Below are 13,617 nucleotides of genomic sequence, written 5' to 3'. Positions count from 1 at the left end.
GAGTGGGGTCAACGTTCAAAGGAGCATGGCTTTTTGGGCGCCGGATACATGTTGATCCGACCCGTTCAGGGGAGTCCAATCACGTGCCCTCTTCGCTTACTGCCACCTGTTCGCGTAGGCAGGCCAGATGTCCAGAGACAGAGACGTCCAGCAACGTTATTCAAGGGCGAGGGCGGCATCCTATCCTCACACCTCGCGACAACTCAACACCTCCCACTGCTCTCTTTTCCAAGTACTCGACATTGGCTGCATGTTCTGCGTCTTTTTGCAATCCGCCCACTACCAGAGCTCCGCCCGGCCGATATAGCTCTCCTTTCCCTCGCCCAAATTATCTCCACCGCCTTCAGCTGGCCCGCTGCCACTATCCAACCTCAAAAGTCCTCCGCTTTCCACCAACGTCGACGGATATAGCAACCGACTGTTCAGCCCTTGTCGACGCGCCGGCATCTGCCCGCATCAACCTGCCGTCACCATGTCCTTCCTCGAGAACGCCTACAGCTTGGTCCACCAGGACAATGCGGCCGACATTCCCAGCATGTCCGAGCTCCGGACACAGCTGGAAAAGGGCACCGACGAGAGCAAGGTCGAAACCATGAAGCGAGTCCTCACCATCATGCTCAACGGTGACCCAATGCCGCAATTGCTCATGCACATCATCCGATTCGTCATGCCTTCCAAGCACAAGCCTCTGAAGAAGATGCTCTACTTCTACTACGAGATTTGTCCCAAGCTCGATTCCAACGGAAAACTGAAGCAGGAAATGATTTTGGTTTGGTTAGTTTCATGCTCTGAACACCCCACCTTCAGCTGCCTTGCTGCTGCCAGGAGCTGACATTTTCCCTTCCCATCCAGCAACGGTATCCGGAACGATCTCCAGCATCCCAACGAGTACATCCGCGGCAACACCCTCCGCTTCCTCTGCAAGCTCCGCGAGCCCGAACTCATCGAGCCCCTCCTGTCTTCCGCAAGGCAATGTCTCGAGCACCGCCACGCTTATGTACGGAAGAATGCCGTCTTCGCCGTCGCGTCCATCTACCAACACTCCCCATCCCTCATTCCTGATGCTTCCGACCTCATCAGCACTTTCCTCGAGGCCGAATCCGACGCCACCTGCAAGCGGAATGCTTTTGCTGCCCTTGCCTCCATCGACCATGACAGGGCTCTGGTGTACCTCAGCTCGGTGTTCGAGGGGATCCCTAATTCGGAGGAGCTTCTACAGCTTGTTGAGCTCGAGTTCATCCGCAAGGATGCTGTCAAGAACTCCCAGAACAAGGTGGGACACTGAGAGCCTAAACATTCAACATGGCCTTGATTTTCCTTTCCTTTTCTTTTCTTTCCCGTTTCTGACTTGTTATAGGCCCGGTATCTACGCCTTATTTTCGACCTACTCGAAGCAAGCACCTCGACTGTCGTATATGAAGCCGCCTCGTCCCTGACAGCACTGACCAACAACCCCGTCGCTGTCAAGGCTGCCGCTGCCAAGTTTATCGAGCTTAGCATCAAGGAGGCCGACAACAATGTCAAGCTGATCGTGCTCGATCGTGTGGATCAACTGCGCAGGAAGAATCAGGGCGTCCTGGATGACCTGGCGATGGAGATCCTGCGTGTCCTGTCCAGCCCTGATATCGATGTTCGGAGGAAAGCCCTCGACATCGCCCTCGACATGGTGTCCAGCAAGAACGTCGAAGAAATGGTGCTGCTTCTCAAGAAGGAACTGTCCAAGACGGTCGACCAGGAATACGAGAAGAGCACCGAGTACCGGCAGCTGCTGATCCACGCCATCCACCAATGCGCCATCAAGTTCTCCGAGGTAGCGTCCAGCGTGGTCGAGCTGCTCATGGATTTCGTGTCCGACTTCAACAGGGCGTCTGCGGTCGATGTCATCAACTTTGTCAAGGAAGTCGTCGAGAAGTTCCCCAATCTGCGCAAGCCCATCGTGCAGAGGCTCGTGGCCACCTTGGGCGAAGTCCGGGCTGGCAAGGTGTACCGAGGCATCATGTGGATCATTGGTGAATACTCCCTGGATGAGGACGACATTCGGGAGGCGTGGAAGAGGATACGCGCTAGCCTCGGCGAAATCCCCATCCTCGCCTCGGAGCAGCGACTGCTGGACAACGCCGACGACGGTGACGAGGACAAGGAGATGCTCAACGGACATCCCAAGCCAGCCGCACCCTCCGGTTCTCGGAAGGTCCTCGCCGACGGCACCTACGCCACGGAGACGGCCCTCACGAGCGAGTCGTCGGCGGCCGCCAAGCTGGAAGCCGTCAAGTCGGCCCAGAAGCCGCCGCTGCGTCAGCTCATCCTCGACGGCGACTACTACCTCGCCACCGTACTGGCCGCTGCCCTGGTCAAGCTCGTCATGCGGCACTCGGACATCTCCACCGACGAGGCACGGACGAACGCCCTCCGGGGCGAGGCGATGCTCATCATGATCTCCATCGTGCGTGTGGGTCAGTCGCAGTTTGTCAAGGCGCCCATCGACGAGGACTCGGTGGACCGGATCATGTCGTGTGTCCGCTCTTTGGCCGAGTTTACGGAGCACAAGCAGCTCGAAACGGTCTTCCTCGACGATACGCGCAAGGCGTTCCGGGCCATGGTCCAGGCGGAGGAGAAGAAGCGGGAGGACAAGGAGGCGGTCGAGAAGGCCAAGACGGCCATCCAGGTCGACGACACGGTGGAGATCCGCCAGCTGTCCAAGAAGAACGCCACGGACGGCATCGACGAGCTCAACCACGACCTGGAGCGGGCGACGGGCACCGAGGCGACGGCGGAGGACCTCAGCTCCACGCTGAACAGGGTGGTGCAGCTGACGGGCTTCTCGGACCCCGTCTACGCCGAGGCCTACGTCAACGTGCACCAGTTCGACATTGTCCTCGACGTGCTGCTCGTCAACCAGACCACCGAGACGCTGCAGAACCTCTCGGTGGAGTTTGCGACGCTGGGCGACCTCAAGGTGGTGGAAAGGCCGACGACGCAGAACCTGGGGCCGCACGACTTCCACAACGTCCAGTGCACCATCAAGGTGTCGTCGACCGACACGGGCGTCATCTTCGGCAACGTCGTGTACGACGGGGCGCACTCGACCGACACCAACGTGGTCATCCTCAACGACGTCCACGTCGACATTATGGACTACATCCAGCCGGCGACGTGCACCGAGACGCAGTTCCGCACCATGTGGACCGAGTTTGAGTGGGAGAACAAGGTCAACATCAACTCCAAGGCCAAGTCGCTGCGCGAGTTCCTGGAGCAGCTCATGGCCGCCACCAACATGAACTGTTTGACGCCGGAAGCTAGTATGAAGGGCGACTGTCAGTTCCTGAGCGCGAACCTCTATGCCCGGAGTGTGTTTGGTATGTTTCCTTGTCGTTCTTCTTTTCGCTTTTCCCTACCGCTTTCTTCGAGGTCCCCCTTTACTGACGTTATTGGCACCAACAGGCGAGGATGCGCTTGCCAATCTGAGCATCGAGAAGGAGGGCGAAGACGGCCCCATCACCGGTTTTGTGAGAATAAGAAGCCGCTCCCAGGGTCTGGCGCTCAGTCTCGGGTCTCTAAAGGGTATCAACAAAATTGGCGTGTCGGCCTAGGAGGTGTCGCCTTGGGGGATGGGTTACTAGAATTTAGTCAACGACAGGTTGCGCCCTGTCATTTGCGCCAGCCGTTGGTCCATTTTATCTATTGCGCCTTGCAGTATCCTAGTATGCTTAATGAATATGTCCTGCAAAGTTATAGGGGAGGGGAGTCGTCGCGTGCCGTTTTCCTTTTGCGGAGAAGCCGTATGGTAACCTGCGGACATTTGTTCTGGAAAGCTGTCTGATGGTTCTTAGGAAGAGAAAGGAGAAGGAGAGCATGGATGACGATGGTCCGTCCGTTTGACAGGTGCGTTGGCCCGCGAGGTTAGAGTAAAACGAAGAAGAGTCGCTGAGACTGGGCATCAGCGTCTATGGCAAAGTCGAGATGATATTGCAAATGGCCTCTCGTGATCTTGCTCATCCTCTCGTCGTCTATGCAGTGTATGGGATGTCCACTGTGCTGTGCCTCTTCTGTGTCTCTGTTCTCAACGAAATGGAAAACCTCAGGGCAGAGCCATTGGGTGTAGTTGATACTCAACAGACTGGTATCCTAGTATTGAACGAGGCGCAATTAAGCCAGGCTCTTCAGTTTCAGCATTATTATATGTATTTGTATCTGGTCGCCAATGTCATGACGGGGCACGTTCCGTCTCTCATGACGCCGTCAATTCCCCGCCTGATGAGTTCATTCTCATCTCACAGGCGACAGCTGGAGGGAAAAGGGGTTGGGAAGAAAGCAAAACGAAAAACATTAGAACCCCTGATATCATCGTAATCGCAACTCCTGATTAACCCGCTGTCTTGACCGACACTCAACCGATGTAATCCCACGTAAAGATGCAGGAAAAGAAAAATTATGGTGTCAGATCGAAGATAGAGACTCGCCGCCGTCTCCATATCAGAGCGGAGGTGAAAACAAAAGTCATATGGGTAGAGGGAATGTTGCGCCAGAACGCCGGAACATTAAGACGAAGCGGAGCTGGCTCGCAAGGAAAGGGGTATTCGCACAAAACAAAAGACGGAAAAAGAGTTCCCAATGTCGACGAGTCCGTTTCCTGCGTAAGTGGGAATGTAAGGAATAAGACTCCCTCAAAAGGGGGCACCACACAACCAATGCCTCTGCTGCAAGATTGAGACGGCCCCTTGGCCCTCATGGTGGCCCTCTCCTCAGGTCACGGTCCAGAGTGGGCATGTCGCCAGGTCCCGTCCTTCGGATTGCGCCGGGGTCCGAGTCGGCGCGCGGAAGCGGCCCTGGTGGGGCCGGCCCTGCGGAATACGCAGAAGGGAATTGAGCATCGAAATGCGACGGGGCGGCGCTCTTGGGACCGGGAACGTAATGCAGACGAGGCAGCGTCGGGCTGCTAGCGATCGAATACCAAGGCATTCACAGTGTGGCCTTCTCGCCAGCCTTGGGCGTCGAGAGGCAGGTTCTCCTTGAGGATCTTGCCCATGTAGGCGATACGGACCTTTTTGGATGAGGAAAGCTGGCGGGGAGTTCGTGTTAGTAAAGAAGTGGGAAAGGGACAATGATCAATGCCAAGGGGGTGAACGACATACGCTTGCTGCTTCTTGAACTCGCCAAGCCAGAGTACGAACAGGATCCGTCTTCACGATGGAGACGGTGATGTCCCGGGCGTTCTCACTTAACCGTGCACGGACAGGGATCAAATCTTGAACCTGGACAACGGCCTTGCCCTTTTCTTCTCGTCTTTTTGCCGCCTCGTGCTCATCGAGATCGTCGCTGTCGTCATCGTCGGCACCTGTCCAGTCCCCTTTCATGTCTTCGTCGTCCACTCCCTCGTGGGACGTTCGGCGGTCCCGCGCCTCGCCCTCTGCATCATTCTCGGCCAGGTTTTCGGGGTCGGCGACGACCCACTCCGGGAGAGGGTAGTAGTTGCCCAGGATGTCGTACACGCCTTGGGCAAGGTTGCCGGTCGGCAGGGTTATGTCTGCGGCATGGAGGATGCTCTCGGCGGTGGCCAGTCCGTTTGTGCCGTCGTCGGCGGCCCCCTGACCGACAGGATCCCAAAGAACCTGAAGAGCGGCATGGATGGCCTGCCAGGCCTCGGGACGGGCAGTCACACGCGTATCGAAAAAGTCGGCGCGCTCGCGATCGATGGCGGCGCGAGTCCAGGTGCGGTCGGTGGAGGTCCAGACGTGACGGCGGAGGGGTTTATTGATGTGCTGGTCGAGGGGTTGGTTCTCGCGGCGTGACCGTCGGCGGGACTGGACAGGAAGCAGGGTCGAGGCGCTGTTGGAGGAAAAGGTGTGGCCGGGAGGATCGCGGTCGGCAGGCCGTATGACGCGCTGGGGCGGCTGTGAAGGTTGGGGTTGCGCATTGGGGCCAGGAGCCGGCGCGGCGGCTGGGTCGGGGGGAGCTAGAACTGGGGAGCCGCCGCCGCCAGGAGAGGGTGCGTTGGGACCCTCGGGCCGGGACCAGCAGCAACCCTAGGGAGAAGGTTAGTTTTGGATCGTGGGGATGTGCCGACTCTCGCGTGGTTTGTCATTGTAGAGCGAACGGGTTGCTGTGCAAGGGCTCAAGGAAGTGAAGAGGATTTGTAGAAGGGACAACGAGCCAGAACACGGGTGCAAAAGGAAGGGAGAGGAATGGAACGGAAGCGACAGGAGGCGAGACAAGGTTGTACGCTGCATACCATTGTGAGACGCTTGTCGGCAGAGCTGCGGCTTGGCTATATCCTCAAAGGCCTTGGCTGGTTTCGGATCGGATCCAGGGAGCTTAGCGACACAGACGAAAATGACAAATGGATCGGAAGTAGCGAATGCAAGGTCCCATGCCCATGTCCTCTGGTCCACCAAAGAAGAGAGAGAAGCTATGGGAAGAGCTACTGGATGGTGTTGAGGATACGGTATATCGGAAGCAGCAGTTGAGGGGACTTCAAATCCAGCTGATCCGAGTCCGAGGGTTGTCTGAATACATTGTAGAAGCTATTGCAGAGGCTCGCAGTTGACTGAGGCTGAAGGGTGAATGTCGAGATGGAGGTGAAGGTGAAGGAAGGGGGAAAGCGAGGTGACACCGAGAGGGACATTTCCCCCTCTAGGTCTCCACCTTCTCGGTCTGGGCCGATATCAAAACTACGGCGAACTTACTTTAGTTTTTGAGCCAATGAAAATGAATGTAATCCAGCTGATATTCAAGGTACCAGATCCTAGTACAACTATTGGTCCAGAACCCCGAGTATTACCTAAGCAGGTACGGAGTACATGAGTAAGATCTACGAAAAGGTACCTACTTCGTATGTAGTGTACAAGATCAGATCAGGTGACGACATGAGTTCCCAACAGAACAAGGACTGGCTTGTGACAATGGCCAGGCTGCAGAATGACGAGGGACTTGTTTGTTCATCTACCAGAGGTAGCCTCGGCAGTTCTTGCTGCCGCAGAGACACTTGGACATGTGCTGCTTCTTCGACTGGTCCTTCCCGTCGTCCTCATCCTGGTGCACCCCGCTGACGTAGTCAAAGGTGAGCTCTTCGCCGCGGGGGATGTCTCGGATGGCGAACATGGCGATGTCGTGGATGTGCTTGTCGGCGTGGTCGCCGACGCGGGCAAAGGTGCGCAGGTTGGGGTCGCACGAGTGGTTGATGAAGCGCGTGGGGCCGGACATGAACTCGCCGTCGACCTCGAGCGGGTCGCCTCGTAGGCGGGTGTCGGGGGAGTTTTCGTCGGTAAACTTGTCCAGGGCGAACATGTAGACGTCTTTGCGGGCGGCGACCTCGGCTTCGTCGCGGCGGCGCTGGGCCTCCCTTGGCGTGATGATTTCGCCAATGTACTTGTCGACGAATTGGCCTTTTTTGATATCCACGGGGCAACGAACACCTGTTTTTTTGTAAGAAAAAAAAGAAAAGGGAAAACAAGGGAAAACAAGAACAAAAGAAAAAGGGAAACAAGAACAAAAAAACTCACCCCAGCCTGTCTTCTTGGTGCGGAAAATCTGCAGCGGCACCTTTCGGCCACGCTCGACGACACGATTCGGGCACGCCTCGGAGCAGGCACAGCCGTCGTGGCACTCGTAGATGGGCTGTCTCGAGTCGAGAAACTTGCTCCTCAACAAGCCAGCCTTGTGGCCGTGCATGTGGTAGCGGTACACCTTCTTGCGGCCTCCGTCGGCGTCGTCCAGGCCGTTGCCGTTCTCGGCGACCTCCTCCTGCTCCTGCAGGCACAGGCAGTGGCCATACTGGCAGTCTTCGTCGTCGGCACAGTCGCAGCCGGAGCGGAAACTATCCTCGGCCGCTTCGACGCCGTCGCCGAGGACGGAGTGGTACAGGAAGCGAAAGTTGGAAGGGAGCGTGGCCTGGTCGGCGTCGTTGACTATGGTGATTGGGTATTGCTTGTGGGTAGGGAAGGCGCGGATTTGGCACCAGTGGCAGTTGGACTTTTCTTCAGTTATGCCCTGGAACTTGTCAGCTATGAAGAAAACAAGAAAAAAAGGATTATGCAAAGGACCATACGGGAGTCTCATCTTCCGTGTTGCCGTGGTAGAAAAAGTGTCGCTTCGTAGTGTCCTCCATGGTAAAATCGGGTGAGGGGCGCCGCTAAGGGTAGCTAAAGATGGACGAGTCGACGGAATAATGAAGCAGCATGGTGTCGCGTTCTCCGAGGAGTCCCAGAGACGTGGGATTGGAAGCAGTTTGCGTCAGAAGCTCGTACCAATGTAGGCATCTATCAAGCGTCGGTAGGCTGCCAGCCAAGATGCACTATCGCGAGAACAGGAGAACGTTCAGTCGGTGTTGAAGACTGTGAACGTTCAGTCGGTGTTGAAGACTGTGACGCGCTCGAGACGCGACAGAGTGGTAACTGAGTCAGCATTTTGAGCGAGACGACGGCCCCGCAATCCACATCCCAGGTACCTAGGTACTTTTCTTCACTGGCTTACCTAAACTCATCTATTACATTACCGCCGTTAGCTCCGAGGGTCTTTCTCGATAACCGACGCAGCCGGCTCGGGCTGCCATTGGGCTTACCCCACCATCTACGGAGGAGCGGAGCTAATTCGATCCATCAGCGGGATGGAAACGCTGTTTCGGGAAATTGGGCACATCTTGGCGGCAACGCCCAACACCACACCATCACCAGGGGCACGCGACGTTGAAATAGAGCACCGAGCAATACAATGTAATTGTCTATTTCATCTTTGAACAGCAGAAAGGCCACTCCGAGTACAACAAAGAGTACGAATATGCGCAAGTCAATATGTCGACCGGAGGGCCGTTGTCCAACGTTGTCCTACCTACCGGTCCTGATCCTCTAGTGGCGTTGAGGACACAGACGCAAGTACAACGTATGCTACAGACAGCTCCGGTCCCTCTTCTCTGTTCCTTATTGGAGGCCAAGACGCCTACTCCCCCGCATGGTGCCATGCCCATGCGTCTCACCCGCTTCCTCAAACCATCCCACACCATGAGTTGGCCCACTTCACCCACTTCACCCACTTCACCCGCATTTTACATAAAACGGTTTGGGCAGCATTGTTGGCGGAAGGCAATAGCCGACGACCCGATGTCTGTCTCGCGAACCCGGGGGCCGGGGTGTACGGGTTGCTAGGGGCCGTTGCAAAGACGGCGCCCTTTAAAAGAAGAGCAAACCCAAATCCAACGCCGCACATGGTATGGATCTGAGGTTTAGCCAGCTACACAATCATCTTGTAGTATCCAATAGTCCAATACCTACAAACCTACAAAGTACAAACCTGCGTCTCACTGTACCTCCACTTCGCATCGTCCTCGCGACCACTACATCGAACCGTTGCCCCTCTACGAAACACAATGAGGCCAGCGTATACACGGTCCCAGCGGACCCTCACCAGCACCATGGCAGCCCGGCCGTTTTCCACCCAAGCTCGCGTCTACCCGGCCTTCCTCCCATATCTTCACACACAGAGACGGCTAGCAGCAAAATGGTACGCCGTTCCTCTTCGACTCCTGTCCTCCACCTTTGTCCCGCCTCTCGCCTCTCTCTGCTTTTACCCTTTATCCCTTGCCTTACCCCTTACCCCGCCTCCCCTTCATAGCCAAACCGGTACCAGAACTGCCTAGAACTGACCCTTCATCTCTCCCGTCGGACAGGATCCCTCCCACCATCGCCCTCATCGCTGCCGCCTACGCCGTCAACTACTACGTCCAACTGGAGACGACGTCCCGACGCGCCGCCGCCCTGGCCGAGCACGAGCGCCAGGCCCGCGAGAGCCGCGCGCTCACCATCGAGCTACTAGACGCATATGGCGACGGGTCTAGTTTGGAAGCGCTGGAGAAGGCCGTCGAGGTGTACGAAGCGAGGACCGCTGCGTCCACTTCGAGGAGAGAGGCGTCTGACTAGGGTCTGGTCAGTGGATGATTGTCCACCATGACCGGTCATCTCTGTCAATTTTGCTTCTCTCTTTTTTTTCCCTTCTCTTTTCTTCCCCTTTCTTTCTCCACTCTTTACCATTTTCCCCTCATCTTGACTTTTGCTTCAGACATCCTTCTGGTTTCCTTTGTATGGGTTAGGTCGGTTCTCGGGCATAGCAAGCAGGAAGAGCGGCGTTTTATTTGTTTTCCTTCTTTTTTTCCTGGGACATTCTCTGGGGATATCTTGGCGTCAAGGGTTTGTGGCGGGACAAAACATAAGGCGGCCATCACTGGTTGAGTGATATCGGAGGGTCCTGCTGGAGATATATTCGACGTCCGCATGATGACTGAGCGAGGAATAGCCTGGACAAGGTCCAGGAATGGGGACGGTCTCGAGGGCAATACACTAAGACGAAATACATCCAAGACAGCCCCATAGTATAAGCTCACGTTGAATGATGTCACTGAAATACCGGACATGTACCGTAGTCGACACAAAAGTCGAGCAAATGTACCTCACCTACGCGTACCTATAGGCGTGGTGTTGTAGGTACATTTGTTCGACGTTCGTGTCTGACCACTGTACCCGTTCTGTATCATGTATGACTCGTCAAGGAGCTAAATTAAGAAACCGTCAATCGAAACTAATATTCTAGAACATCGCCTGTATTTACCGAGTACTGCACAAAGTACTTCGTACAACGTACTTCGTACGCATTCGGCTGGGGATACGCGTGTAGAAATTACCTAGTAGGGCTGACAACTGTGACGTGCATTGCCGCCATTTCCAGGGTTCTCGGTGTCGCTCGGTGTTGATGTTAGCGGATGACGGATGACGGATAACGGATTGCGCGTCAATGTGGTGAATGACATGCGCCAAGCCAGCGCTGATCCCAAAGCCTGGATAGTGATTCCTTGCGCTGTCCATGGTCTCTGGAACAGTAGCACGGCTTTGGACTATGAGGTAAGATGTACAAGTTGGCAAAGAAGAACAATGTCGTCAGTCCTCTCTCCCTCTTAACTTGGATCGAGCTTCGACATCGACATCGACATCGACACTTGGGAGATGGGATCATGGCATACTTAAACCCTCCCCCGCCGTCCTTTTTTCTCCTCTCTCGATATTATTCATCACACATCCAAGATCAAAAACCACCTTCAACCTCTTTACTGGTCGAGGGAAAAAAGAAACACCAAGACACTCTAAATAAACAAAAAGACAACTCATTCCACTGTCCACCAAAAGAACACCCGAAACTGTCTCATAGGCAGCTTCAATCTGACCGAAACCCCTTTACGGAACTCAACCAAACACGATTGCCCGGTAGTACGACAGTCGACTACACTATCCTGACGACCAAGCACAACCAAGCACCGATATACCACCCACACAAGCAACAAACATGTGCTTCGGTTCTCGTCGAACAGTCCACGGCGGTGGCATGGGACCGCGTCCTGTCATGATGGGCCCGTCGCACGGCGGCCGCATGGGAGGAGGCGGAGGCATGTTGGGCGGGCTACTGGGGGGTCGCCGTCGACGGATGGGCGGCATGGGCGGCATGGGCGGTCACGGTATGGGAATGGGAGGAGGCGGCATGAGGATGGGCGGCGGGCGCATGGGAATGGGCGGAGGACGCATGGGCGGGATGATGGGAGGTCGAAGGTGTTGATTGAATGACCGCACTGCGACGTGGACGACTTCATTCCGTCAAACTGGCTCCTGGCGAGCCATCATGGGTTCTCAGAGTTGATGACGGTTATGATACGACATGGATGGAAAGGATAGCGTTGTGATTTATTGGTTTGGTTTCGTATTTTACTGTATTGGATTAATCTGTGGCCACATCTGACCTTCAGATCATTCGGCATATTCACCCTCTGATGATTGCTGTGCAGGTGGGCGGAGTAGTAGCAGATGAGGGAAAATGAAAGGGGGATGTTCTAGTCAGTAAGGCCCAAAGCGAGTTGAAAGTTTTGGATCCCTAACATCAGCGTCAGTCTGCATCCTATAGCGAACAGAAAAAGAAAGACAGATTCGCAGGGGTGAGAAAGACGAGACATGAAGGACATACCTTCCCAAGTGGCCTACCGACACCAAAGACAGCCTCATAATTGGAGGGCAGACGCCCAACAATTTGTATCCCAACTAAATGGCGTCAAGGGACCAAATCGCGACGTCCGAGGGTCGAGCGTGATAACTCTCAAGGCCGATCGGACATGGTTTGAAGTTCGGGACCAAGAGTTTTGTGCGGTGTATCGGCGAGTGCAATGTTCAAGTCGAAAGTGAAGACCCTCTCGTCAGAAAGCCCACCTATAAAGGCCCGATGGTCAGGGCTCATCCACTTGATGGCCATCCAAGCCGCTCTCGCAAGACACGCTGACCCGTAAAGACGCGAATAGCAGGATGGTATCAGATCCTGTTGTTCAGAGGGATACTAAGTTATGCCGACTCTTGGTTGACGTCATGAGGTCTGAAGGCAGCCTTCGGGGCTGGCAGTTCATTGTAGACTTGCCGATTCCGGCAGAGTACTAGACCATAGCGTCCAAGTCCTTCTTAAATGAAGCCTTTTCTCACGGTCCTGCTCTCAAGCACGCGGGGACGCATGAACGAGGTGCTGCTTGTCGTCTCTCGTCACTCTAATCAGACCTTCCTTCGGTTACTGCCCCCTCCGTCTTCTTCTCCCCATTTGCGTACAGGTACTGCACCCACTGCAGGTCTCTGTCGTGCAAGTCGGGCAGATACAGCCACTTCTCGTCGTCGGAGCCCCAGCTTCGGTTGGGGAGGTACGCCTCCAGCATGTAGTAGTTGTCCCTGTGGAAAGGAAAGTCCACGGTGGCGGGGCCCTTGCGGCGCAGAAAGGCGTCGGTGCCGGCCAGCTCGTCGCGACGGGTCATCTCGAAGCGCCGCCGCCGGTTTCCCTTGTTTTGCGCATGGCGGCGTATGGACCGCGTGGTGGACCGGAGGTGCTCTTCCAGGACGCGGGCGTACCAGAGCGGCGACGCGAGGGCCTTGCGCACGACGTCGGCGTTGGCCTGGAGGAGGTTTTCGTTCCAGGCGGGGGACGTGCCGCGCGGGATCGTGGGGATGGGGTCCCCTGAATCCAGGTGGGCCTGCCAGTGGGCAAAGTCGACGACGACGCAGAGGGCGATCCAGTGGAGGACGCAGGTCAGGCAGGTGCAGATGAAGGAGTGGTCCGGCGGCTGGATATGCTGAAACTTGCGTGCGCCCATGGTCCTGCCGTCGGGGTTTAGCAGTGCCGGTTGAAATTTCGGGTCGACGTCGCTGAGGAGGACGGGGAGGCGGATGCACTGGGCTAGGCAGGGGTAGCGGATGTCGATGATGTCCCTGACGAGGGACATTTCCCAGGCCAGGACCATGTCCCGCAGAAATCTGCAAGTACGCAGCAAGGCGAAGAGATCGCTGGGACGCAGGTAGGAGAGGACGACCAGGAGCAGCTCGTTGGGCAAGGGTATCCCGTTGGTAGGGTTGTGGGCAGTCGCACGCGTCTTCTTGGCGACCCTCTTCTGCTGCCTCTTGTGCTGACGCTCGGTGCGCTTGGAACGGATGGTGAGGTGGCCATTGACGGCGACGCGATCCGAGGCGGTGAGGGGAGCGGACGGCGTGGGCGATGGGCGTGGTTTGTCGTGGTCTTGGTCTTGGTTGTCCGTACCATCATACGTCGGCTCCTTTGGTTGAG

The 13,617-nt window shown here is 56.0% G+C and overlaps 6 protein-coding genes across 6 annotated transcripts; 2 read left to right on the top strand and 4 right to left on the bottom strand.

Moving 5' to 3' along the window:
* Positions 1-147: 147 nt before the first annotated feature.
* On the top strand, positions 148-4,005 carry ACRALDRAFT_1081691 (uncharacterized protein). Its single transcript, XM_071019194.1, has 4 exons — positions 148-774; positions 853-1,273; positions 1,358-3,356; positions 3,442-4,005. Exons 1-4 carry the CDS (start codon positions 473-475, stop codon positions 3,588-3,590), a joined length of 2,871 nt encoding a protein of 956 aa, XP_070875488.1. The 5' UTR covers positions 148-472; the 3' UTR covers positions 3,591-4,005.
* Positions 4,006-4,936: 931 nt separating this feature from the next.
* ACRALDRAFT_2104908 (uncharacterized protein) lies at positions 4,937-5,801 on the bottom strand (the record flags this gene model as incomplete). The annotated part of the gene is made up of 2 exons (XM_071023216.1): positions 4,937-5,059; positions 5,133-5,801. Coding segments are annotated over 2 exons (792 nt in total), but the record flags the coding sequence as incomplete, so codon positions are not given.
* Positions 5,802-6,709: 908 nt separating this feature from the next.
* On the bottom strand, positions 6,710-8,315 carry ACRALDRAFT_1081692 (uncharacterized protein). The gene is made up of 3 exons (XM_071019195.1): positions 8,045-8,315; positions 7,500-7,986; positions 6,710-7,412 (listed from the first exon to the last, which is right to left on the bottom strand). Exons 1-3 carry the CDS (start codon positions 8,102-8,104, stop codon positions 6,940-6,942), a joined length of 1,020 nt encoding a protein of 339 aa, XP_070875486.1. The 5' UTR covers positions 8,105-8,315; the 3' UTR covers positions 6,710-6,939.
* Positions 8,316-9,212: 897 nt separating this feature from the next.
* Positions 9,213-10,560, top strand: ACRALDRAFT_1063606 (uncharacterized protein). The gene is made up of 2 exons (XM_071016822.1): positions 9,213-9,492; positions 9,659-10,560. Exons 1-2 carry the CDS (start codon positions 9,359-9,361, stop codon positions 9,906-9,908), a joined length of 384 nt encoding a protein of 127 aa, XP_070875485.1. The 5' UTR covers positions 9,213-9,358; the 3' UTR covers positions 9,909-10,560.
* Positions 10,044-10,704, bottom strand: ACRALDRAFT_2020113 (uncharacterized protein; the record flags this gene model as incomplete). Its single annotated transcript, XM_071020003.1, has 5 exons — positions 10,044-10,085; positions 10,148-10,364; positions 10,440-10,537; positions 10,606-10,641; positions 10,684-10,704. The coding sequence occupies 5 exons, from the start codon at positions 10,702-10,704 to the stop codon at positions 10,044-10,046; spliced, it is 414 nt and encodes a 137-aa protein (XP_070875484.1).
* A 1,915-nt stretch (positions 10,705-12,619) lies between these two features.
* Positions 12,620-13,492, bottom strand: ACRALDRAFT_2080177 (uncharacterized protein; the record flags this gene model as incomplete). Its single annotated transcript, XM_071022376.1, has 1 exon — positions 12,620-13,492. A coding segment is annotated over one exon (873 nt), but the record flags the coding sequence as incomplete, so codon positions are not given.
* Positions 13,493-13,617: the final 125 nt, after the last annotated feature.

The sequence above is a fragment of the Sodiomyces alcalophilus genome (assembly GCF_042370955.1).
Source record: "Sodiomyces alcalophilus JCM 7366 unplaced genomic scaffold ACRALscaffold_4, whole genome shotgun sequence".
NCBI lineage: Eukaryota > Fungi > Ascomycota > Sordariomycetes > Glomerellales > Plectosphaerellaceae > Sodiomyces > Sodiomyces alcalophilus.
This window is presented reverse-complemented; position numbering and strand designations above follow the sequence as displayed.

Bases quoted from the DNA above. Each gene is read 5' to 3' on its own strand.
- ACRALDRAFT_1081691 (XM_071019194.1), top strand. From the start codon at position 473: ATGTCCTTCCTCGAGAACGCCTACAGCTTGGTCCACCAGGACAATGCG. The intron at 775-852 runs GTTAGTTTCATG...CTTCCCATCCAG, and splicing joins CAGGAAATGATTTTGGTTTG to CAACGGTATCCGGAACGATC. The intron at 1,274-1,357 runs GTGGGACACTGA...GACTTGTTATAG, and splicing joins TCAAGAACTCCCAGAACAAG to GCCCGGTATCTACGCCTTAT.
- ACRALDRAFT_1081692 (XM_071019195.1), bottom strand. From the start codon at position 8,104: ATGGAGGACACTACGAAGCGACACTTTTTCTACCACGGCAACACGGAA. The intron at 7,987-8,044 runs GTATGGTCCTTT...GACAAGTTCCAG, and splicing joins ACACGGAAGATGAGACTCCC to GGCATAACTGAAGAAAAGTC. The intron at 7,413-7,499 runs GTGAGTTTTTTT...ACAAAAAAACAG, and splicing joins CACCAAGAAGACAGGCTGGG to GTGTTCGTTGCCCCGTGGAT.
- ACRALDRAFT_1063606 (XM_071016822.1), top strand. From the start codon at position 9,359: ATGAGGCCAGCGTATACACGGTCCCAGCGGACCCTCACCAGCACCATG. The intron at 9,493-9,658 runs GTACGCCGTTCC...CCCGTCGGACAG, and splicing joins AGACGGCTAGCAGCAAAATG to GATCCCTCCCACCATCGCCC.